The sequence below is a fragment of the Peromyscus californicus genome, unplaced genomic scaffold (genome assembly GCF_007827085.1).
Source record: "Peromyscus californicus insignis strain IS unplaced genomic scaffold, ASM782708v3 Scaffold_8__1_contigs__length_139910024, whole genome shotgun sequence".
Lineage (NCBI taxonomy): Eukaryota > Metazoa > Chordata > Mammalia > Rodentia > Cricetidae > Peromyscus > Peromyscus californicus.
This window is the reverse complement of record NW_026294606.1, coordinates 106,413,892-106,436,679: the sequence shown is the minus strand read 5'-3', so window position 1 is coordinate 106,436,679 and position 22,788 is coordinate 106,413,892. Positions and strand designations below refer to the sequence as shown.

Sequence of the window (22,788 nt, the reverse complement as noted above, 5' to 3'; positions counted from 1 at the left end):
TATATCATAGATCTAATGGACTTGATATTTGCAGAACCTTCTATTCAAACATTAAAAGAATGCACATTCTTCTCAGAAGAACACCATATTTTCTACAAAATAAATCATATATTAGAGCGCAACACAAGTTGTAACAAATATTTTAATGGAATCATTCCTCTTATTTGATCACAATAGAATAAAACTCCCAGCCCATAGCAAGAGAAACCATAGAAAACACACAGTCTCATGGAGACTAAACAATATGCTGTTGAATGATGGATGTGTAATTGGGCTGGGAAAGAAAAAATTTTAATTCCTAGAATCAAATGTGAAGGTAAACATACCAAAACCCATGGAACCTACTCAAAGTAGTCCTAAGCTATAAATAACTAAATTTAAAAAAAGTCAGGCCAAAGAAATGGCTCATCAATTAAGAGCATTTGTTCTTACAGAGGAGCAGGGTTCAGTTCCCAGCACCTGCATGGCAGCTAACAACCATCCATAGTTCCAGTCCAGGTGATTCAATGCCCTCTTTTGGAATCTGTGGTCACCAGGCATGCACATGATACTTGTGAGCAAAGCATTCATACACACAAACATAAAATAAAAAAAGCAAATGTCTGTCCCATCCTCCTTCTGTTGAATCTTCAGCATGTACCTCCTTAGAGAAGACAGAGCCTCCAGGTACAGATTTCTGCTTCCTTCTCTCCATCCCTCTACCCACACTGAGCCTGTGACTAGGACAGTAACCATGGTAATTCCAGGTTTGGGTTGAGAGCGATTGGTATCCACAAAGGCTTCAGAGGCCATGCTGTACAGATTCCAGGGGGCTAAAAAGGACAAAACTAGCTGAGGAGGCTTTGCCCAGCATCACAAGCACAGGCTCCTGTCACCTCTGCCTGTCACTGCAGTTCTCCTTTGACAACTACTTCATCCTGCCCCTGCCCCCAGGCTCCTCAGTCACACACCTATGGGTACAAATCATGCCTGGGCTAGACTGGCAATTCATGCTTCCTGTGGTCAAACAGCATCCCATGGCAGCACAAACTCAGGCCCGGGAAGTTATTATGCCCCTGAGTCAATTTCCTTTCTACCTAGTGCTGAAGCCTACAGGGGCCTGCTTTTCCTCCTCTGTGGGCAGAGCAGACATCTTTACCTCTGTGAGGTAAAGATGAGGAGTGGGATCAGAGCTACCAGATTCTGGAGATCTGGAAACTGGGAAGACAGGTGTAAAGGGACCAGGGAGGGAGATGCACATAGATGAAATAATAGATGGCATTGTAGGAACCTGCACTACCTCGACCAAAGCCTGCAGGGTGGTCCCTGTAGCATAGTGGGCCAATGATGCCTGAAGACATTCAACACTGGAGAGCCAGCCCAGTGTGATGGGCCTTTAAGCATGTTGGACATGTAAGTCAGAGGTATCAAGCACAGGGACAGAGGGACTGTGGGACATTTACCTCCTCTTTATGTAGCTGTGGTCATGACAATGGCTGTAGCTGCTACTGACCCTTGGATATTAATAAAAGTAATAATTATAAAAAGTAAAGAAGTGTGTCACCTTTTGCCCAGATAAGGATCCTGGGCCAGTTTCCTGGTCTTGGGACACACAGAAGCCCCCCAGTCTCACAACACACTGCAGATCTGAGAGGTTACCGCTTCCTTTACCCATGTACCTGACCTTGAGCAAAGACACACTCTGGCTTCCTCAGAACAGGTCATGTACTCTGGGCTTGCCATAGAATCTGCAGGTCCTTATCAGAAGGTGTCCCAGGACAGTACTGTGCCCAGAGTGTGTGTGCAGCCTCGATGGCTCTCATTTCAAGTCACTGAAGTGTGAACTCTGATGGCTTCTTGTTGAACCTTCCTGATCCGATCTTGTCTAAGGAGGCCACACTTACTTTGTCTCTTGCCTGCTTTCGTCATGGTTCTGAAAGGTCACTAGGGACTTCTAGGCAGGAGAATCTACCCAGCTACTCATGGCAGCTGTTGTGAACACTCTTTGCTCAGATTTCTGGGTTCAGAATCACCACAACTGAAAGAAGACAGAATTGTGTCCCAAACACTTGAATCCATTTAGACCCAGCTCATCCACAAGGATGTCAGAGTGGCGGGGTATTACACACAATGCCCAGGATTATTTAAAAAGAAAGATTTAATGCTGTGCTGAGCCAGCCCTGCTCTTCACTGGCCCTGGGATAGCTGGCCATGCCCCTTGCTAGATACTGCAACAGAACCGCTAGCCCCTCCCCTCAGGGGAGCGCTGTCTCCCCACTCCCACTCCAACCCCCTACCTCCCACCCCACCCCACCCCAACCCACCCCCGGACTCAGGAAAGCCCCACCCCTCACCACAGGCATGCATCTCACCTGGGCAGCACACTAGAGCTGAGCCTGTGGTCAGGGAGACAGGTAAGCCAACCCTGAGAGCAGGAGAGTTGACCCTGCCCCCTCACTTGTCTGCCATGTGGTGGCAGAGTGAAAGATGCCCTACCCTCCTCACCCATTACCACCCGGGGCAGGTGAGAGAGCTGGCCCCGGGATCATAAGAGTGGGAGAGCTAGCCCTGACCTTCACTGGCTGCAGCATAGGAAAGAGCAGGCTCTGCACCCCATCTGCACAGCACACTAGAGTTGACCCCGGTGGGTGTCTGGGATGCAAGCCAGCCAGCCCTGAGGGCTTGAGAGCAACAGAGCTGACCCCGCCCCCTCTTGTCTGCCTTGCAGTGGCCTGAGTGAGGAAAAGATACCCTTCCCCCTTAGCCCTTAGCTACCTGTAGACTGACTTGTCAATGAACACTTGCAAGCAAAGATGAATGGACTAAAGGGTAAAAACTGTGTGACTCAGCCGGGCGGTGGTGGCGCACGCCTTTAATCCCAGCACTCGGGAGGCAGAGCCAGGCGGATCTCTGTGAGTTCGAGGCCAGCCTGGGCTACCAAGTGAGTCCTAGGAAAGGCGCAAAGCTACACAGAGAAACCCTGTCTCGAAAAACCAAAAAAAAAAAACCTGTGTGACTCAACAGGCCACACTATAGTTTCTATGACGAGATTCTTCTCTCTTTTTTTGTTTTGTTTTTGTTTGTTTGTTTTGTTTTGCTTTTTGTTGTTTTTTGTTTTGGGGGGTTGTTTTTATTTTATTCTATTTTGGTTTTGTTTCCATTTTGTTTTGTTTTGTTTGGTTTGGTTTGGTTTTGGGGTTTTCTTTTAAATTTGGTTTTGTTTGAGGGGAGGAGGTTGCAAGGGGATGGAAGGGAATGGGGAGATAAGTGGGATCCAAGTACATGATGTGAAATTCACAATGAATAATAAAAGTTAAAAATAAATAAATATCAAAAAAGAGAGGTTTAATCTGGGGGTGGTGTCACAAACTTGTAAACATAGCACTGTGGGTAAGGTAGAGGAGGTAGAAGGCTCTTCAGTTGCTGGCTTTTCTGGGGAACACAGCAGGCCACAGTGAACAGACTCGGCAGGTTGGATTTATATCTTTATTCATTTATATGTATACTTAACAATAATAGTTAAAGAAGAGGAGGTCATGAATTTGGGCAATGTTACATGAGAGGCTTAGGAGAGAGGAAACAGAGAGGAAACGTGTAACTGTGTTTTAATTAACTTAATTAGTACTGGAATGAATTAGCAAGAGTTGAGGAACCTGAGTGCATGGAAATATGTTCCTGTTTGACCTTCGCACACTGATCTTGAATGCCTTTCACATTTCCATATCCCCCCTGGTGTGGTGGGTGAGGATTTCCTACCCATGAACCCCAGGAGCTGCTGGTCTTTGCTGATTTTCACCCCCTCCCGAGCATCATTGGTGTCAATGTTAGTGAGTAAGGCTTCGCCATCCCCTCATCACATGATAAGATGTGCTTCTTTAAGCCTGAGAACTCATCCAGTGGGTGGCAGGAACTCAGAGATTCATTGGTCCAGGTTCAATCCACCACACATGCAAGGCTTTCCCTGGCCTCCCAGATCACAGACTTTGTTCACACCATAAAGGAAAGAACTGGAGGGAACCCACAGGCTGCTCTGAAGTGCCCAGCAGCAATGACAGTGAGATTTCTTGAGTTCTACTCAACCTCCCTGGTCAAGGGATTCCCATCCAGGTCTCCCCTTATCTGTAGTGATCTCATCAACATGCATGGGTTGGTTCTTCATCACATGGAAACCTTCTCCACAATGCCAGAGCTCATTCAGACAGGAGTCTCTTATAGGTGCTGGTCACTGATCATCTCCCCATTTTCTGGCAGGTGGGTAACATTTTGTCATTTTGTCTATATAAGCCTACCTTTAAAAGAAGGGACAAACAGTCCAGATGACTCTGCCACACACAGAGCAGACACTGGTGGGAACTCCTTACATCAGGACACTTCCACCTCCAAGCCTCTACCCCGCTATAATGCTCTACTCACTATTGCTGTGGGATGTTCTGTATGGCAAATGTGTTGCTAATTAGTCAATAAATAAAACGCTGATTGGCCATTGGCTAGGCAGGAAATGTAGGCGGGACAAGGAGGAGAATAAAGCTGGGAAGTGGAAGGCTGAGTCAGAGAGACACTGCCAGCCGCCACAATGACAAAGAGCATGTGAAGATGCCGGTAAGCCACGAGCCATGTGGCAAGGTATAGATTAATGAAAATGGATTAATTTAAGCTGTAAGAAAAGTTAGCAAGAAGCCTGCCACGGCCATACAGTTTGTAACCAATATAAGTCTCTGTGTTTACTTGGTCGGGTCTGAGTGGCTGTGGGACTGGCAGGTGAGAGAGATTTGTTCTGACTGTGGGCCAGGCAGGAAAACTCTAGCTACACACTATCCTGACCCAAATCAGGAAATGAGGCTTGGGCTCAGTAGGACTCAAAATGACCAATGCCTCACTCTGCTGGGAGTCTATATCTACAGGAATCCCCAAAGTAAAGGCTGCCTCAATGGTCCTTGTTTGTCCAAGATGCACAGTGCCTGCAGTTGGACATCCAACCAGCTGTGGGTCATGCTCTGAAAGCCTGCTGGATGGAGTTCTGGACTCAGACCCTGAGCTAGAACATCCTGGAGCAAAAGATGGCTGAGGACAACCACATGGAGCTATAGCATGCTATGTCTGTTTTGGGGGTGTACTGAGGCCAAAGGGGGTCAGCCTTCAGTGCCCAAACACGCTCTCAAGAGACAAGACTAGCTATATTTTTCAAGCATCCAGGCATTCATTCTTCATCAGTCTATTCACCCAACACTTCTGAGAACCCCTGTTTGGCTCTTGTTCCCACCCTGCCTGGACCCTGACTTGTTTCACACCTCAACGCATCCATGACAATGTGTATGTGTGAGACCCAATGGATGCCAACTTTTCTCTCCACCCTACTGGACCTGTGCCCCTTCCTCCCTCTGTTACCTCATCTTCTTCCTGTCCTTTTCTCCTCTTCTCCAAGGCCCAGACCTTCTCAAAGCAGCTGTTTTGGGGACTGGTGATCACACTGCAGGGGGGTGTCAAATTTCCATGTCTACCATGTTTTCTGACATTTACACTGACCAATAAGATTGTATTGCTCTCAGCTCTTAGTAACTGTGAGCTTCTGTGATGTTTAATCTTGGTTGTCAACTTGATAATATCTGACATCAACTAAGAGACACACCTCTGAGTGGGTCTCGGTGGACATTTCCGGGAAGTATGACGTGAGGGGAGGAGAACTTCCTCCATAGTACATGGCACCTTTTGACTGGGTCCTAGACATAAGGAGGTATAAGGAAAAAGCAATGTTTCAAGTCTACCTACATTTTTCAGAGTGTCCTTCTTTGTTGCTGTTTCTGCCCTCAGCCGTCCATGTGGGACAAAGACCAGCAACTCTCTAGGAATCTTCAAGGTCTTCAGAACCAGACTAGAACTGCTGAGGCATTGAGATTCATGAACTGAGCAGAAGCTGGGGTTCTTGGGGTCTCCAGATCACATGTAGTCATTGTTAATGAGTGTCCAGCCCCTAATAATATAAGGCCATTCTAGTAAATTCCCTTTTATAACATATGCACACTCTTTAAATTCTGTTAATCTAGAGATCCTTGCCTAATACAGCACTTACGAGAAAAATCATCATAAGCTCCAAGCTAGGTTCTATGGCAGAGAGCTATGGCCCAGCTACATGGAAGGCAGAAACAGGAGGATTGCATAACTCAATATTTCAAGAATAGCCCATTTGGAGAGGAGGGGAGGAGAAACTGTGGTCATGACGTAAAATAAATGAAAAAATTAGTTAATAAAAAAGTGCAAAAAATAAAAGAATAGCCCTTCTAGAATTTTCTGTAGGGCTGGATTTTTGGATAGGCGTTGTTTAAATATGGTTTTGTCATGAAATATCTTGTTTTTTCTGACTATGGTGACTGAAAGTTTTGCTGGGTATAGTAAGTCTAGGCTAGCATTTGTGGTCTCTTAGTGTCTGCAGAACATCTGGCTTTCAGAGTTTCCATTGAGAAGTCAGGTGTAATTCTGATAGGTCTGCCTTTATATGTTACTTGGCCTTTTTCCTTTGAAGCTCTTAATATTCTGTCTTTATTCTGTATGTTTACTGTTTTGATTAATATGAGGCGAGGGGACTTTTTTGGGGGGAGGGAGTCCAGTCTACTTGGTGTTCTGTAAGCTTCTTACCTTCATAGGCGTGTCCTTCTTTAGGTTGGGAAAGTTTTCTTCTATGATTTTGTTGAATATACTTTCTGTGCCTTTGAGCTGGAATTCTTCTCCTTCTTCTCTCCCTATTATTTGTAGGTTTGGTTTTTTCATGGTGTCCCAGATTTTCTAGATGTTTTCTGTTAAGAATTTGTTGTATTTAACATTTTCTTTGACCGATGAGTCTATTTTTTTATTGTATCTTCAACACATGAGATTATCTCTTCCATCTCTTGTATTCTATCGGTGCACATAAGTGACCCCAAAAATTCTACCAGGGAATTCCTACAGCTGATAAACACCTTCAGTAATGTGGCAGGATACAAGATTAACTCAAAAAAATCAGTAGCCATCCTATATACAAACGATAAATGGGTTGAGAAAGAAATCAGAGAAACATCACCCACTTACAATAGTCACAAATAACATAAAATATCTTGGGATAACTCTAACCAAACAAGTGAAAGACCTATATGACAAGAACTTTAAGTCTTTGAAAAAAGAAATTGAAGAAGATATCAGAATGGAAAGATCTCCTATGCTCTTGGATAGATAGGATAAACATAGTAAAAATGGCAATCTTACCAAAAGCAATCTACAGATTCTATGAAATCCCCATCAAAATCACAACACAATTCTTCACAGACCTCAAAAGAACAATACTCAACATCATATGGAAAAACAAAGAAACCAAGATAGCTAAAACAATCCTGTAAATAAAGGAAATTTCGGAGGCATCACCACCCCTGACTTCAAGCTCTACTATAGAGCTATTGTAATAAAAAACAGCTTGGTACTGTCATAAAAACTGACACGTGGATCAGTGGAATCAAACTGAAGACCCTGACATTAACCCACACACCTACGAACACCTGATTTTTGACAAAGAAGCCAAAATTTTACATTGTAAAAAAAGAAAGCATCTTCAATAAATGGTGCTGGCATAACTGGATGTTAACTGGATGTTAGAAGAATGCAAATAGATCCATATCTTATCACCATGTACAAAAATCAAGTCCAAATGGATCAAAGACCTCAACATAAATCCAGTTACACTAAACCTGATAGAAAAGAAAATGGGAAGTAGCCTTGAACGCATTGACACAGGAGACCACTTCCTAAATATAACACCAGTAGCACAGACACTGAGAGTAACAATTAATAAATGGGATCTCCTGAAACTGAGAAGCTTCTGTAAAGCAAAGGACACAGTCAATAAGACAAAATGGCAGCCTACAGAATGGGAAAAGATCTTCACCAACCCCACATCTGACAGAAGGCTGATCTCCAAAATATATAAAGAACTCAAGAAACTAGACATCAAAATACAAAATAATCCAGTTTAAAAAAATGGATTACAGAACTAAACAGAGAATTCTCAACAGAAGAATCTCAAATAGCCAAAAGACATTTAAGGAATTGCTCAACATCCTTAGCCATCAGGGAAATGCAAATCAAAACAACACTGAAATACCATCTTACACCTGTCAGAATGGCTAAGATCAAAAACACTGATGACAGTTTATGTTGGAGAGGATGTGGAGCAAGGGGAACACTCCTCCACTGCTGGTGGGTATGCAAACTTGTACAGTCACTCTAGAAATCAGTACGGCAGTTTATCAGAAAAATGGGAATCAACCTATCTCAAGACCCAGCAATATCACTTTTGGGAATATACCCAAAAGATGCTCAATCATACCACAAGGACACTTGCTCAACTATGTTCGTAGTAGCATTATTCATAACAGCCAGAACCTGAAAGCAACCTAATGCCCCTCAACCAAAGAACAGATAAAGAAAATGTGGTACATTTACACAATGGAGTATTACTCAAAGGTAAAAAAACAATGACATCATGAAATTTGTAGGCAAATGGATGGAACTAGAAAAAAAATCATCCTGAGTGAGGTAACCCAGACCCAGAAAGACAAACATGGTATGTACTCACTCATATGTGGATACTAGATATGGAGCAAAGGATAACCAAACTACAATCCATAGCTCCAGAGGAGCTAGGTAACCAGGATACAATCTACAACCCCAGAGAAGCTAGGTAAAAAAAAGAAGACCCTAACAGACATGCGTGGAGGGCCCCAGAAAGGAAAATAGTTAATATCTCCAGGGTAAACTGGGAGGGGAGGTAAAAGGGACGGGATGGTGGCTAGGAATATGAGGGATAGAGATGGCCGAGTTGGGGGAGGGACAGAGAGGGAGAGCAATGAAAGAGATATCTTGATAGAGGGAACCATTATAGGCAAGGGAGAAACCTGATGCTAGGGAAATTCCCAGGATTCCACAAGGATGGCCCCAGCTAAGACTCCTAGCAACAATAGAGAGGGTGCCTGAACTGGCCTTTCGCTGTAATCAGATTAGTGACTACCCTAATTGTCATTATAGAACCTTCATCCAGTAACTGATGGAAGCAGATGCAGTGATCCACAGCCAAGGGCTGGGCTGAGCTCCTGGAGAGCAGTTGAAGAGATAGAGGAGGGATTATATGAGCAAGGGGAGTCAAGAGCATGATGGGGAAAACCACAGAGACAGCTGACCCAAGCTAGTGGGAACTCACAGACTTTGGACTGACACCTACAAAATCTGTATGGGACCGAACTATGCCCTCTGAATGTGGGTGACACTTGTGAGGCTTGATCTGTTTGTGGGGCTCCTGGCAGTGGAATCAGGAATTATCTCTGGTGCATGAACTAGCTTTTTGGAGCCCATTCCCTATAGTGGGATACCTTGCTCAGCCTTGATGCAGAGGAGAGGGGCTAGGCCCTGCCTCAACTTGGTATGCCAGACTTTGTTGACTACCCAAAGGAGGCCTTATCCACTCTGAGGAGTAGATGGGGGTAGGATGTGGAGGAGGTGGGAAGGTAGGAGAAGGGGAGGGAGAGGGAACTGGAGATAGTATGTAAAATGAAAAAAAAATTAATTAAAAAAATAGCCCATTTGGTAACAGGGGCACTGCATCTCAATAATAGATATTACATATATAAATGTGTGTGTGTGTGTGTGTGTGTGTGTGTGTGTGTGTGTGTGTGTTAAACTATGTAGCTTATAAACAAATGAAATGTGTTCAGTTTTGGAGCCAAAGAAGTCCAGAGTCAAGATGCCAGTAGATTTACTGGATAACAAAGCCTAGCTCTCTAGACTAAAGATTTTACCTTCTGTTATCAAGATAAACAATGGTGCTCATGATACCTCAACCTCCTAACAGCCCCAATGTAAATTTCACATTGGATTTCAATATATGAGGCAACTTAGATAATTGGCATTCAAGTCAATCAATTCATTCATCTGTGTCTTTCCCAAGTGGTGAGTGGTACAATTTTTTTTTTAATGAGAAGTGGGTCTGGACATATTCATTAGTCCTTCAAGACTGAAAAAGTGTATAAGTGTGTTAGTGTGTGTGTGTGTGTGTGTGTGTGTGTCTGTGGAGGGGTCTATGGGGGTCTTGGGGTGGGGGGGGGGGGCATCTGTGTGTTTGTGTTCCTGTCTCCTAAGGTTTGTTCTTATTACCAGGGACAGGAAATGCTATGTAATACATATTTGCATGCTTAGGACATCTGTGAATATGTGTCTGTGAGTGTGTCCTAGAAGTGGAGTGTGGTATCAGAAGGTCCAGAAATGTCCAGCAGAAGAGATTCCTGTTCCCTGTCCTGAGCACATCTCCCCCCTGGATCCTTGTGACACTACTGTTTCATCTCCTGTGGTTTCATTTTCATTCTTACCTTATCGTTGTCACTAATACCATTAGTGTCACTTTATGCTGTTTTGCAAAGCTGACAAATTGTATTCAATTTGCCCCTGGGTTCTCCCGTTCATTTGGTTGTGGAACTAAAGTAGGGGAAGCACCTGGCAGGAAGGGCTGGGACCACAGATTGCACAAGAGTGCATTGTAGCCCTTGCCAATTGGAGGAGGCAGGAAAAGCCATGACTGTTTTGTCAGAGGAGACAGAAAAGAACCAAGGAGGAAGTCCTGCTGTGCCAGGCTGTGAATCCCCCTGTTGGGGGCTGGAAGTTAGAGTCAAGTTCTCAGAGGGTACTAAAGGCTGTCTGATGTGGATCATCACACCACTTCCTCCAAGAATTCAAACTGAGCCAAGGTGTGAATTCCTGATTCTGAACTCATTCATGAACTCATTCATGCATCTATAATTCTGAAACTCCCATTTATAGACCCATATCTCTAGCTTTTCCACAGGCTCTGAGAGCCCATATTGTCCTCAGTGTTGGAGACATCAGTGCTTCATGAAATGTTATCAAGTCAGGGTAAAGAGTGGTAAGATGCCTAAGTGAGTAAAGAGACTTCCAACAAACCCTGAAAACCTGAGTTGGATCCCCAGTAGTATTCTACATGGTGGGAGGAAAGAACTGACTCCCAGAAGTTGCCTCATGATCCTCACACACATGTCATAGCATGTGAGTACCCACACACCTACATACACACACAATAAATTATTATTAAATGAATAAACAAACAAATAAATAAGAATGATGTTAAAAAGAGTTTTCCAAGTGCATAAAGGACTATGAAGTTGATCTGCGAAGGAGCTGGCCACTAGAGGAGACACAGTATGAAACAGCCATAATCTATGGGGAGGGATCCATGTAGGGCCGATGATCACTGTAATGGTCACATTCTGAGCTTCTGCCAGTGTGCTTCTCTCCATTTGTGGCATCTTCAGTATTTAGCTACTTGAAGAAGCCCTCCTGGCTTCTCCTGTTACAGCGTTCTGTCCCCTGACCTCCACAACAGCACTGACATCTGGCCAGTAAGCAAAAGGACAATGGTCATGATTTGAGAATCTAGGTTTGAGAACAGGGCTCCTGGTATCCCAGAAGAACTGCAGAAGCCATACTATATCTTTCCCGAAGGACAAAAGAGCAGGACTGCAGAAGTGTATTTGTCCTGACTGTTGGTAATTGGCTCCTGTCACTTCCTCCTTAATTCTCAGGAAGTAAAACTTTGCCCCGCCCCACATGTTCTTCCACCTGCATTCCTTTTGGTCCTGTCTGGGCAGCATATATAATCTGCTTTTAGTTGTTGGAACACTGTCAGTCTGAGACAGAACAGTCTCAGGCCTGCAAGTCCATCATGCCACTGGGCAGACTTCCTGGCTGGCTGAATGCTGTGGCCTGTGGACTCCTGATTATCCTCCTCCATGCGCAGGGTGAGACTCCCTAAGTGACAATGGGGACGTGGATCAGAGCTGCCCAGTTTAGTTAGAGGCTAAGTTTTCAGGAGAAAGGCACCAGGGAGGGAGGAGCTCAAAGAGATGACAGATCAAAGTATGGGAATGTGTGCCACTCAGTGCCTCCACCAAAACCCACAGAGTAGGCACTTAGTACACAGAGGGTCAGAGATGTCTAAGGTTACTGCACACTGAGGAGTCAGGCCAGTGTGAAGGGCTCTGAGGAGCTGAGGTCAGGAGAAGAGCAGAAGAGGCATTTCCCACCTCCATGTGTGGCTATGCCTTGCTTTGGATAATAATAATGATAATACCTTCATGCTACCAAATGACTCTGAGTGTGTGACCTCTTTGAACATAGAAATGCTTTGGCACCCTTAAAAGAGGAAGTGGGAAAGGTTTCTGGCCCTGAGGGATAGGGAAGCTCCTGCGCTCACACCCCACAGCTGAACTAGGAGGCCCTGGGTTCCCTTCCTGTGTGCCCTGGTAACAATGAGGTGGGAAATCCCAAAATCTGTAGGAGCTGATTACACAAAACTAACCTTGATGGCATCTCTCCACCCAGGTCAAGACTCATCAGAGGCCAGCCCCATCAGAAACACACACACAGGCCAGGTCCGTGGCAGCCTTGTCCATGTGAAAGACACCAAAGTTAGTGTCCACAGATTCCTGGGAATTCCCTTTGCCAAGCCACCTGTAGGACAACTGCGCTTTGCTCCCCCTGAAGCCCCTGATCCGTGGAATGGTGTGAGAGATGGAACCTTGCAACCAGCCATGTAAGTTCTAAACCCAGAGGATGTCTGGCCCTGGGGTGAACAGTTAGTTGCTCTGAGCTCTGAGCCATGCTGAAGTATTTCCTGCATCTCAGCTACACAGCAGTTCTGCCTGTGCTGAGGGGCATCTCCCATGCATTTTTCTGATGCATACATTAAGGATTAGAATTGAACAACTGTGCCAGGCTCCTGGGTCAGAGCTTAGCACCTGCAGGGAGTTAGCTCTAGGTACTACAGTGAGAAAGATCCAAACTGGTCCCAGAGTCAGATTATGCCAAGTGAACTCTTGGAGTGGAGAGGTCTGCAGACAAAGTTCAGTGTGTTTATACTAAGCAACAAGAGCCCTGAGTCTGGTATCATGCACTACAAGTCCCTCTGGAGGGCAGCAGTACTTGGCAGCCCTACCCTGCAGAGTCAGTGTGGTAACCCATAAGGTTAAGAGCCGTTGTCCAAGGAACAAGTATACAAGCTTACACTGGAGAATATGTAGAAGAAAGAGGTTCCCTGAGAGTCTGGACATGGGATGAAGGAGTTCTTACTCCCTATGGGACAACACTGTCCATTCATTCCCTCAGTCCCATTGTAGACACAGCACCCAAATATCAAAGTACCTGGGAACAATAATACATGTGCTTCTACAGTGTGCTGTTCCCTAGGGAAGACTTTTTCTCCCACTCTGAGCATTCCTTAGTTGCCTGTATCTCTTTCTGTAGTGTTGATGTCTCATGGTCTTTACCTATCCACTTCAGTATGTCTATTGATGCCATCCTTATTCAGCTCATGTTTAGGCTTCAGTGTTGGTGAGACTTTATGGGTGTGTTTTCTGATATTACTAAGAGATATAGGTCTTGATCTCTGAACATTTCTTGGGATCAGCATCTATCATTGTCTCCAGGTGTCTACAAAATGATGATATAATGAATTTAGATGGCCTGAAGAGGATAAAGCTGATCATGCCTCCCATCTCTGTGTCTGAGGACTGCCTGTATCTCAACATCTACACACCAGCTCATGCCCATGAGGGCTCTAACCTACCTGTGAGAGTTGGGCCATAGTCAACTGGGTGGGGGTGGAGATTTCTTTCCCAGGAAAATTAGAAAGAACAAAGTCAACCTGAGTTCTATTGCACTGTAGACCCTGATGAGACAACTTTCCCTAGTGGGTCCAAGAAGGTTTCTTTTCAGCCATGGTGAACAACCTAAGCTATGGGTACAGAACACGGAGTACTGGAGCTTTGAGAGGTCAGGGGGCTGTGGTTCATGTACTAAGGAATGACTTACTCTACAAACTTGATCCCCAGACACCCAGGCAGTTGTCCAAGGGATGAATATTGACATAAGCCAAATTTCCAGCTTGGGATCAGAAAAAACTCTTATGGAGACACCTTTTCCACTTTTGAAGAGTCTGGTAGTGAGAGTGACATTACTCTGGACTTGAATTCATTAATCCAAACTAAGGTTCCTGGTGCAACAGTGAGACTTGGAAATATGCTGATGAGACTGTGTTCCTCACTAGTGGCCCAGGTCTAAGATGCTGAGGAGTCCTTGTGTGTTTAGTTACACAGATAGGAAGCAGTCCATAATCTGGGAGGCAGTCCCACCTGAGGTTGTGCCCAATAGAAGCCTCCTGGCATCTCTCTTGACTTCTCCAGGTGATGGTGTGGATCCATGGTGGTGCTCTGGTTATAGGCATGGCTTCCTGGTATGATGGATCCATGCTGTCAGCCATTGAGAATGTGGTGGTAGTCAATATCCAGTACCGCCTGGGTGTACTGGGCTTCTTCAGGTGAGACTAGGACTGGACTGGGCAATGGCAGCTGAGAAGAACCTAAACAGCCCTTTGATCCATTTGCCTTCCACTTCTCAGCACCGGAGATCAGCATGCCAGAGGCAACTGGGGCTTCTTAGACCAAGTGGCCGCCCTACGCTGGGTCCAGCAGAACATCGCCCACTTTGGAGGCAACCCTGACCAGGTCACCATTTTTGGCGAGTCTGCAGGTGGCACAAGTGTGTCTTTCCATGTTGTGTCCCCCATGTCCCAAGGACTCTTCCACAGAGCCATCATGCAGAGTGGGGTGGCCCTGCTGCCTCGCCTTATCTCTAACACCTCTGAGATGGTCTTCATGGTGAGTGTCCTCCATCACCCCAGTCCTGGCTTCCTGCCTTAGCCCTGAGCCTCTGATACTCTGATACTCTGTTCAGTGGTAAACAATGACCATGGGAAATAGCTTCTTTCCAATAATTTCTAAGAAGTTCAAAGATTAGAATCGACTTCCCTCTACTTTATGCATGCTGAATATATTATATGGCTAGCAAAGCTGCTCCCAGCAGCTTCTCTCTTTGGCAAAAAAAAAAAAAATATGCATGGTTTTGGGAGATGACTTGGTGGGTAAGAGGGCCTCCAGTGCCAGGGTAAGGACTTGAATTCAAATCCCCAAAAACCACATAATACTAGATGTGGTAGTACTTATTTGCAATCCCAGTGTTCCTATGGTGAGGTGAGTGGCAGAGACAGGAGTGCTCTAAAGGTCAGCTCCATTGGTGTAGGCAGCAGCAAACAAGAGACCCTGTCTCACAAGGAGGAAGATGACAAATGATATCCAAGGTCATCCTCTGACTTTCATAGGCAAAATGTGCCACACAATACACACTGTCACCCAGGAACACGTACACACAAAAAAACAGCCATAAAAACATGCAGATAGAATGCTCCCTTTCTCAAATGTCAACTCTGAGCAACAGGAAAATGGGAACAATTTCACATTGTACTGTAACCTGTGCAAAACACACAATATGGTGTTATATTTAAGGACAGTGGTATCCACTTGGGACTGCTAAAATACTGCTCCCTGCTGGGGAGGATAAGTCAACTCACACCTGCTCCCATTACAGACGGTGGAAAATCTATCTGGCTGTGCAACTTTGAACTCAGAGGCCCTGGTACACTGCCTTCGAGGCAAGAGTGAAGCAGAAATTCTGGCAATTAACAAGGTTGGTAGAATTGTGTGGCTAGCAAGATAAGAGACAATAGGGTGTGTGACAAGTCCTTACTACTCTGGACAAATTACCCTTTCTGCATGGCTTGGTATCCGTTTAGTCTTGGGTACAAAATGAACACCTACATAAGCTAATTTAAGTGTAGGGTCTCTTCAAGGGTGATATGGGAGAGGTGTGGTGGGGATGACCATCTTGAGACAAATTAGGAAATAGGGAAATGATGGAGAACATTCAATGGCCATCATATATATACACATATTTTATATATATATAATATGTGTGTGTGTGTGTGTGTGTGTGTGTGTGTGTGTGTGTGTGTGTGTGTGTGTGTATAATATGATAAATCTTCAATACTGACCTTGCATGTCACTCAGGCCTTCAGGATCATCCCTGGTGTGGTGGATGGGATGTTCCTACCCAGGCATCCTCAGGAGTTGTTGGCCTCTGCTGATTTTCATCCTGTCCCCAGCATCATTGGTGTCAACAATGATGAGTATGGCTGGATTCTCCCACTGGTAAGGCCCAGTTCTAATCTCCCATGTGCCTGGGGTCTTATATGGTGGGCAGTGGGAGCTCAGAGATTCATTGATCTATATCCAGCCCACTCCAAACTCAAAACATTCTCCACATTCCAGATCTTCAACTCTTCTCAAACATTAAAGGAAATAACCAGAAAGACAGTGCAGGATATTCTAAAGAGCACAACAGCAGAACAGTTGGTGAGAATCTGAGACCTGCCCCCAATAAGAAGACCTCTCAATATCCTGCTCAGAAAGCATCCCTAGAAGTGTGTGTGTGTGTGTGTGTGTGTGTGTGTGTGTGTGTGTGTGTGTGTGTGTTTGGCTGGTTGGGGTCACTCAGAGCTTTCCCCCTATACCAGACCTCATCTGCATTTCCCCCACCCTAAGGATGTTGCCTAACTATCCTATTGCCTATCCAACCTCATTCTTCCAATCTGCTTGGTATAGATGCTACCTCCTGAGTGTAGTGACCTGATAATGGAGGAGTACATGGGGGACACTGAGGACCCACAAACCCTCCAAATACAGTTCACAGAGATGATGGGAGACTTCATGTTTGTGATCCCTGCACTCCAAGTAGCACATTTTCAGCGTGAGTACATCTATAACAAGGTTGAGGGAGGAAGCTCAGAACTGTAGGTCCCAGGTGAGCACTGTAGTGTCCAGGCTTGACCTGGATCTGAATCAGATCTCTGGTTTCAAACAACTGAGAGCCTTTATCTAGTAAATATTTATATTGAGTGTAAGAGAATGACAACTTATCTGGGTATAGCTGAGGAAACAGCTGAATGATACCCTATTTCCCTGAGGAGGGCAGAGTCATTATTTAACATCAGGCTTTCTCACAGCCAGTGGGAAAGTCCCAGGCTGGGACTCCACACTCAACTGTTATGATTCCAGATAACGTGAGACCAAGTTATCTTGTCACCAAATGTGGATCAGCACTGTATGAAGCAAGCTGTGCTTACGTCACAATGTGTTCTTGTCCTCAGGTTTCCATGCCCCTGTCTACTTCTATGAGTTTCAGCATCGCCCCAACTTTCTCAAGGATTTCAAGCCTCGACATGTAAAGGCTGACCATGGTGATGAGGTTTTCCTTATCTTTGGATCCTTCTTCTGGGGTATCAAATGTGAGTCTCCCTTTTTTTCCATGAACAGAATGGAGAATCAAGTTTGTACCTGAAGGATGTCTGAGTTTCAAGTCCAGTTTAGGAATTCAAGACTCTGGGAAAAACAGGATCAAGTGTCTACCATCTCACAGCTCTAAAACCTCCTGTGGGTCTGGATCTTTCTTAGTTTTGCTTGTGCTAGAGGAAATGAGGATTCACTAGCTCAGGACTAAGTCTTGGGGCATTTACTTAGAGAACTAAATTGATCTTGAATGCTGAGTTGTAAGGGAGGGAGGGAATGAAGCCTGGAATTGAGTTTTAGGCTGCAGCTGGCATGGTGAGTATGAAGCATGCGTTCAGCAGCTACACTAAATGACTGGGATCTGGACCCTTGCCCTCTCATCTGCAGTTGACCTCACTGGAAAGGAGAAGCTGCTGAGCAGGAGAATGATGAAGTACTGGGCCAACTTTGCACGATATGGGTAAGAAGATGCTCTTCTCTCAGCCTCCAAGAGTTGAGTCTCCATCTAGGGATCCATTTGTGATTGGTGATCTCATTAGCATGCATAGATCCTACATATGATAGAGTCCTCATACCCAAGGCACACTGAGATAGACACTTTGTAGGTGCTGGCTACTGGTCATCTCACAGTGAGCTGTGGGTGGGTCACAGTACTATAGTACTGTTCTTTAGATCTTGCCTCTGAGAAGAAGGCACAAAACAGGCCAAGTAGCCTTCCCCCACATGGAGTATAAACTAGAGGGTCACACTTGTATCCCTAAATTAAGACATCTGCCTCATCAGTCCACTGGTCTGCTTAGTCCACTGCCCTGAGTCAATTGGAAGATCGGGCCTTATAATGAAGTGACCTCATACTTCCTTGCTGGTTGGCATATCCACAGGAACCCCAACAGTGAGGGTCTACCCTACTGGCCTGTGTCAGACCAAAATGAACAGTACCTGCAGTTGGACATCCAGCCTGCTGTGGGCCAAGCCCTGAAGGCCAGAAGACAACAGTTCTGGACCAAGACTCTGCCCCAGAAGATTCAGGAGCTAAAAGGGGCTCATGGCAAAAACAAGAATATGTAATCCCCAATGTAAGGAAAGGTATGTGAACCAGTAAAGTTGAGGTTAGCCTGAGGTTCTCACAGCCCATTTAGAAGCCTACATTGATTCCAACATTCATATAACCATAACTGATCTTTATAGTTTTCCATTTTGCCAACATGTATGACAAACACTCTACTTATCATTCCTTACTCAAAATGCTAGACAAATTTTTACTAGACATAATCCATAAAGGCTCTCATAAAAATGTGGGTGTGTAAGTCCCAAAGTGCATCCATCTTCTTTCACACTCCTCTGGTAGGCTCCTTTCTCCTCTCCTCCCCTTATCTTCGCTCCATCCTCTTCTCTTCCCCAAGAACAAAACCCGGAAAGTTTGGGCAAGGTTCACTACACAGGATGGACTTTATCAAAACCCCACCCTTCTCTTAGTAAGTCCCATGTTTCCACATATTTATAAGTGGCGAGTAGAAAATCTGATTACCCTAGGTCCTATTGTCTTCATAAGTCCAAGCTACTGTTCCAGTCAGATCACAAACTGACCCAGATACTGTGATTGGTATCTATGGGCCCAGCTACTCAGAACCTGAGACAGGAATATTGCATGAGCCCAGGAGTTCTAGACCAGCTTGGGCAACAGAGAAAGACCTACATCTCATAAACAAAAACAGTCATAAGCTATGTAATTTATAAACAGCAGAAATGTATGTGGAATTCTATGGACCAAGAAATATAGGGTCAGGTTGCCAGCACATCTACTGTGAGGCGAGGACTAGTTGTTTGGCACAAAGATTACACCCTGTGTACTCCCCTTGTAGACCTTGCAAACTATGGCCCTCTGGGCCTTCTATAGATCCTAACTCTTAATATCAACACATTAGCAATTAGATTTCTGCAAATGAATTTGAGCCACACAGGCTTTCAGAGCTCAGCTCCTGGACCTCTCTGACGTCAGCCACTGAGCATGCCAGCCTCTGAAAAGCTCTGTGCAGATTGTCTCTATAGAGAAAATTTCGTCTATTTCCTTCTCAATTTGCAAATGGTCCATTTTTATGAGAACCTGATTTGACATGTTCATAAATACCTCAAGCTGGGCCAGGAGTGGGGCTTGGCCAGCAGGTCCAGTTGGGCTTCCTCTAATAATAAATTTGCTCTTATTCCCAATGTATATTTGCAGGCACTCTGAAGCCCACACTTATATGAGCATGTGACATATGTGAAGATTGTCTGCTGTACTGTGTGGCATGGATGGGAGAAGGGAGATGGGAGAGGTAGGAATGTGCTCACATGTCTAACAGAAGAGATTCCTGACCCTGGCACCCTGACTGGCAGTTTTGACATGTATGGGAGTGTCTTCCTGTTTTAAAGAACTTCTCCTGCAGCATCCGAACTCTTCTCAATAGTCCATGTGATTAATTTTCATTCTTATGTTATTGTTGTCCTTAAAATTTTCAACCCCAGCAACTCAAGGTCTCTTGTATATTATACCATTTACAATGGTGCCAAACTGTGCCCTTTCTTTCCCCGAAATCATCTCTGTCATTGAGAGGGTGTATCCTGTTGTCCTATTGAGTTTTGAACTTCTCATCCCTCTACCTCTGGCCAATTAACCTTCCTTGGGTACCAGTTTTCCCAGGACAAAGTTCCTTTTCATTCACAGCACCTTTGGATGAAAATAAAGATTCCTATGTTGTCTGTCCTGGACACCAAGGCACAGATGAAGGGAGTACTAAGCCCTGGCACAGTGACTGAGCCCATAGATACTTTTTGTTCATCCCAAGAAGCCCTCCCCGCATACCATCATGCTCTGCTTTCTGTTGCTGTAGTTTGCACCTGGATGTGGCTTGGGAACACTGTAGCTCTTCCTGTCATGTCCTGTAAGAAGAATCACTGTGATTAGCTGCCATCCAGCATAATGTCCTTGAGATGAGATAAATGCTTCCATCCGTCATGAAAGAGTTCTAATCCGTGTATAAAATCCTCAGTTCCTTTTATCCTCCCAGCAGTTGCACATCTGAGTCACTTCCATGTTAAGACTCTTCTTTGGTTGGGAGAGATCATGTTTTTTGAGACAAGGCTCTCATTATGTAGCCCAGGCTGGGATCACATTCACCATTCTCTTATCTCGACCTCTTCAGTGTGGGATTGCAGGCAAGCGTCACATAATGGATTTCTAAGCAATCCATTATGGACAATTCCAAACATAACTTTGTGTGACCACAGATTTTCAATTCTTTTGGTGGAAACATAGATATGACCGTGTGTAGGTTTAACTTTGAAAGATGCAAGGTAATTGGATCACTCAGTGGCAGTAAAGGCCCTTGCTATCAAACATGATGACCTGAGTTCGATTCCCGGGACCCACATGATAGAAGAATAGAACTGATTCCCAGAAAGATTGTGCCAAACTGTCTTCCAAAATGACTGTATCATATTTCAACCCCTTTAGAAATGTGTGAGGTGCCAATTGCTGCATATCTTGACCTACACTGGGACATGGGAATCATCAATATAGTTGCATTGGATGGCTGTGTACTTATGCCTCATTGTAGATATTTTTCTGGCCTTTGTCTTTACTTTTATTACCATTGCCATCATTTTGCTGTTCTTTCTTTGGTGGGACATGAGGCCTTGCTGTGCATTCCAGGCTGTCACTAAACTCAAGATCTATCAGCCTCTGCTTCTCAATTGCTAGTACTTGAATTTGCCAACATTCCCACTTTCCTGAGTCTTTTAGCCTCTGCCTCCATCTTCCTCTTTGTTTCTATCTCCGTCTTTCTCCACTCTGACTCTGCTTCCGTTTCTTTCTCTGACTCTGTCTGCTCCCACCTTCTCTCCTACATATGTAATTCAATTTTTCCTTCAGTTATGGTGTGGCACACTCCTGTAAACCCCAGCACTACAGAGGCTGAGGCATGGATTTATTGAATATTATTACTATAATGTGTGCAATATGAATCAGATCATGTGCAGACAAATTGATGACACAAGAAAATATACTGAGTGAAGTAACCCAGACCCAAAAACACAATGTGCCTCCTTGTTTGTGGGCCATACCTCTTAATCTTTAAATGTGATTATAATAATATAAGAATATAAATATTGGAGGTGTAAGTAGTGTCAGAAGGTCCAGAAAGGTCCAGCAGAAGAGATGCCTGTTCCATGTCCCTGAGCAAATCTACCCACGGGTAAAGGGACACATCTGCCCCCTGAGACCTCATAGATCCTCATGGAACTACTATTATTCCATCTCCTGTGGTTTCATTTTCATTCTTACCTTATTGCTGTCTCTAAACCCTCATTTATATTTTATGCCATATTTTCCCTCTGTCATTAAGAGGTTGGTTCCTTCGTTCACTAGACCCTAATATTCCCATAGATGCCTACCTATGACCAACTTGCCCCTCTAGGGTACAAGTATTCAATCCTAGGTCATCAAATTCCTTCTTCTTCCATTCATTTTGTTGAAGACCAACCACAGAAACTTTACCATCAGTGAGGTCTCTTACATTGCCCACCCCAAACACCAGAGGGCAGAAGAGAAGAGCCTTGACTCTGTAGCTGGGCCAAGAAGAATGCTTCCCTTGAGTGCAGGAGGACAGTCTGATACTTGTACTGGGGCCTCAAGGCATTGTTGATCTCCTGTTGCATACATGTATCTGTAAGGTCCCTGTTTATGCTGAGACACAGGACACTTCACCAAACAACCTTTAAGAAAAAGTCAGTGTCTGTATTATTTCTTAAAAGCTTTGATGTCAAATGATTCCTTTGGAACTGAATTTGCCCACTTCCCAACATAGATGGGTAAATTTTATGTAAAATATGAGCTATGTAACCACATGCACTTAAGTATGAAGCTACTTCTTTCCCTGGAAAAAGTTCCCTTGAGGCCGGGCGGTGGTGGCGCACGCCTTTAATCCCAGCACTCGGGAGGCAGAGCCAGGCGGATCTCTGTGAGTTCGAGGCCAGCCTGGACTACCAAGTGAGTTCCAGGAAAGGCACAAAGCTACACGGAGAAACCCTGTCTCGAAAAACCAAAAAAAAAAAAAAAAAAAAAAAAAGTTCCCTTGATATCCTTTAGGTCAATCATTGCCTGTCTCTGTTCCAGGGCAACCAATTTATGATGCTACAGTTTAGAAACTGTATATAACTTAGAAACATCAGAGCCCTGGTTATCCTGTCTCAGAAAAGGAATTGTTTGTGACTGATCCTGTTACTAAATATGACACCTTTGAGAGTCAAGTGTGCTGTCATTTGTTTAACAGTGTCATTCTATATATGCATACAACACATGTTACCCCATCCCTGGTTAATGCACATCTACATTGACTACTTTTAATTAAACTCATAAACTTTTTGAAGTATGAGTTTTTGTAATTGGTGTTTTCAATTCCTTGAACTAAAGACCTGGGAGTAGAATTACTCAATCTCAGGACAAATATGTCTAACTTTAAAGAAACTGTCTAACTGACGTCTATAATAACTGTATCATTTTGTATCTCCT

The 22,788-nt window shown here is 44.5% G+C and overlaps 1 protein-coding gene across 4 annotated transcripts; it reads left to right on the top strand.

The window, feature by feature from the left end:
* Window positions 1-11,725: 11,725 nt before the first annotated feature.
* LOC128104256 (pyrethroid hydrolase Ces2e-like) lies at window positions 11,726-18,308 on the top strand. 4 transcript variants are annotated; one of them, XM_052729102.1, is made up of 12 exons: window positions 11,726-11,801; window positions 12,385-12,595; window positions 13,488-13,629; window positions 14,244-14,377; window positions 14,459-14,717; window positions 15,484-15,582; window positions 15,963-16,103; window positions 16,224-16,307; window positions 16,557-16,701; window positions 17,102-17,239; window positions 17,628-17,700; window positions 18,122-18,308. In XM_052729102.1, exons 1-12 carry the CDS (start codon window positions 11,726-11,728, stop codon window positions 18,306-18,308), a joined length of 1,689 nt encoding a protein of 562 aa, XP_052585062.1. The 4 variants fall into 4 exon arrangements, with proteins under 4 accessions (XP_052585062.1, XP_052585063.1, XP_052585064.1 ...); XM_052729103.1 differs by having other exon boundaries at window positions 15,963-16,117; window positions 16,241-16,307; XM_052729104.1 differs by lacking the exon at window positions 15,484-15,582.
* The last annotated feature ends 4,480 nt before the right edge of the window (window positions 18,309-22,788 follow it).

Excerpts from the sequence above, each read along its gene's own strand:
- LOC128104256 (XM_052729102.1), top strand. The coding sequence starts at position 11,726 with ATGCCACTGGGCAGACTTCCTGGCTGGCTGAATGCTGTGGCCTGTGGA. Across the intron at positions 11,802-12,384 it reads TATCCTCCTCCATGCGCAGG|GTCAAGACTCATCAGAGGCC; the intron begins GTGAGACTCCCT and ends CTCTCCACCCAG. Across the intron at positions 12,596-13,487 it reads GGAACCTTGCAACCAGCCAT|GTGTCTACAAAATGATGATA; the intron begins GTAAGTTCTAAA and ends CATTGTCTCCAG.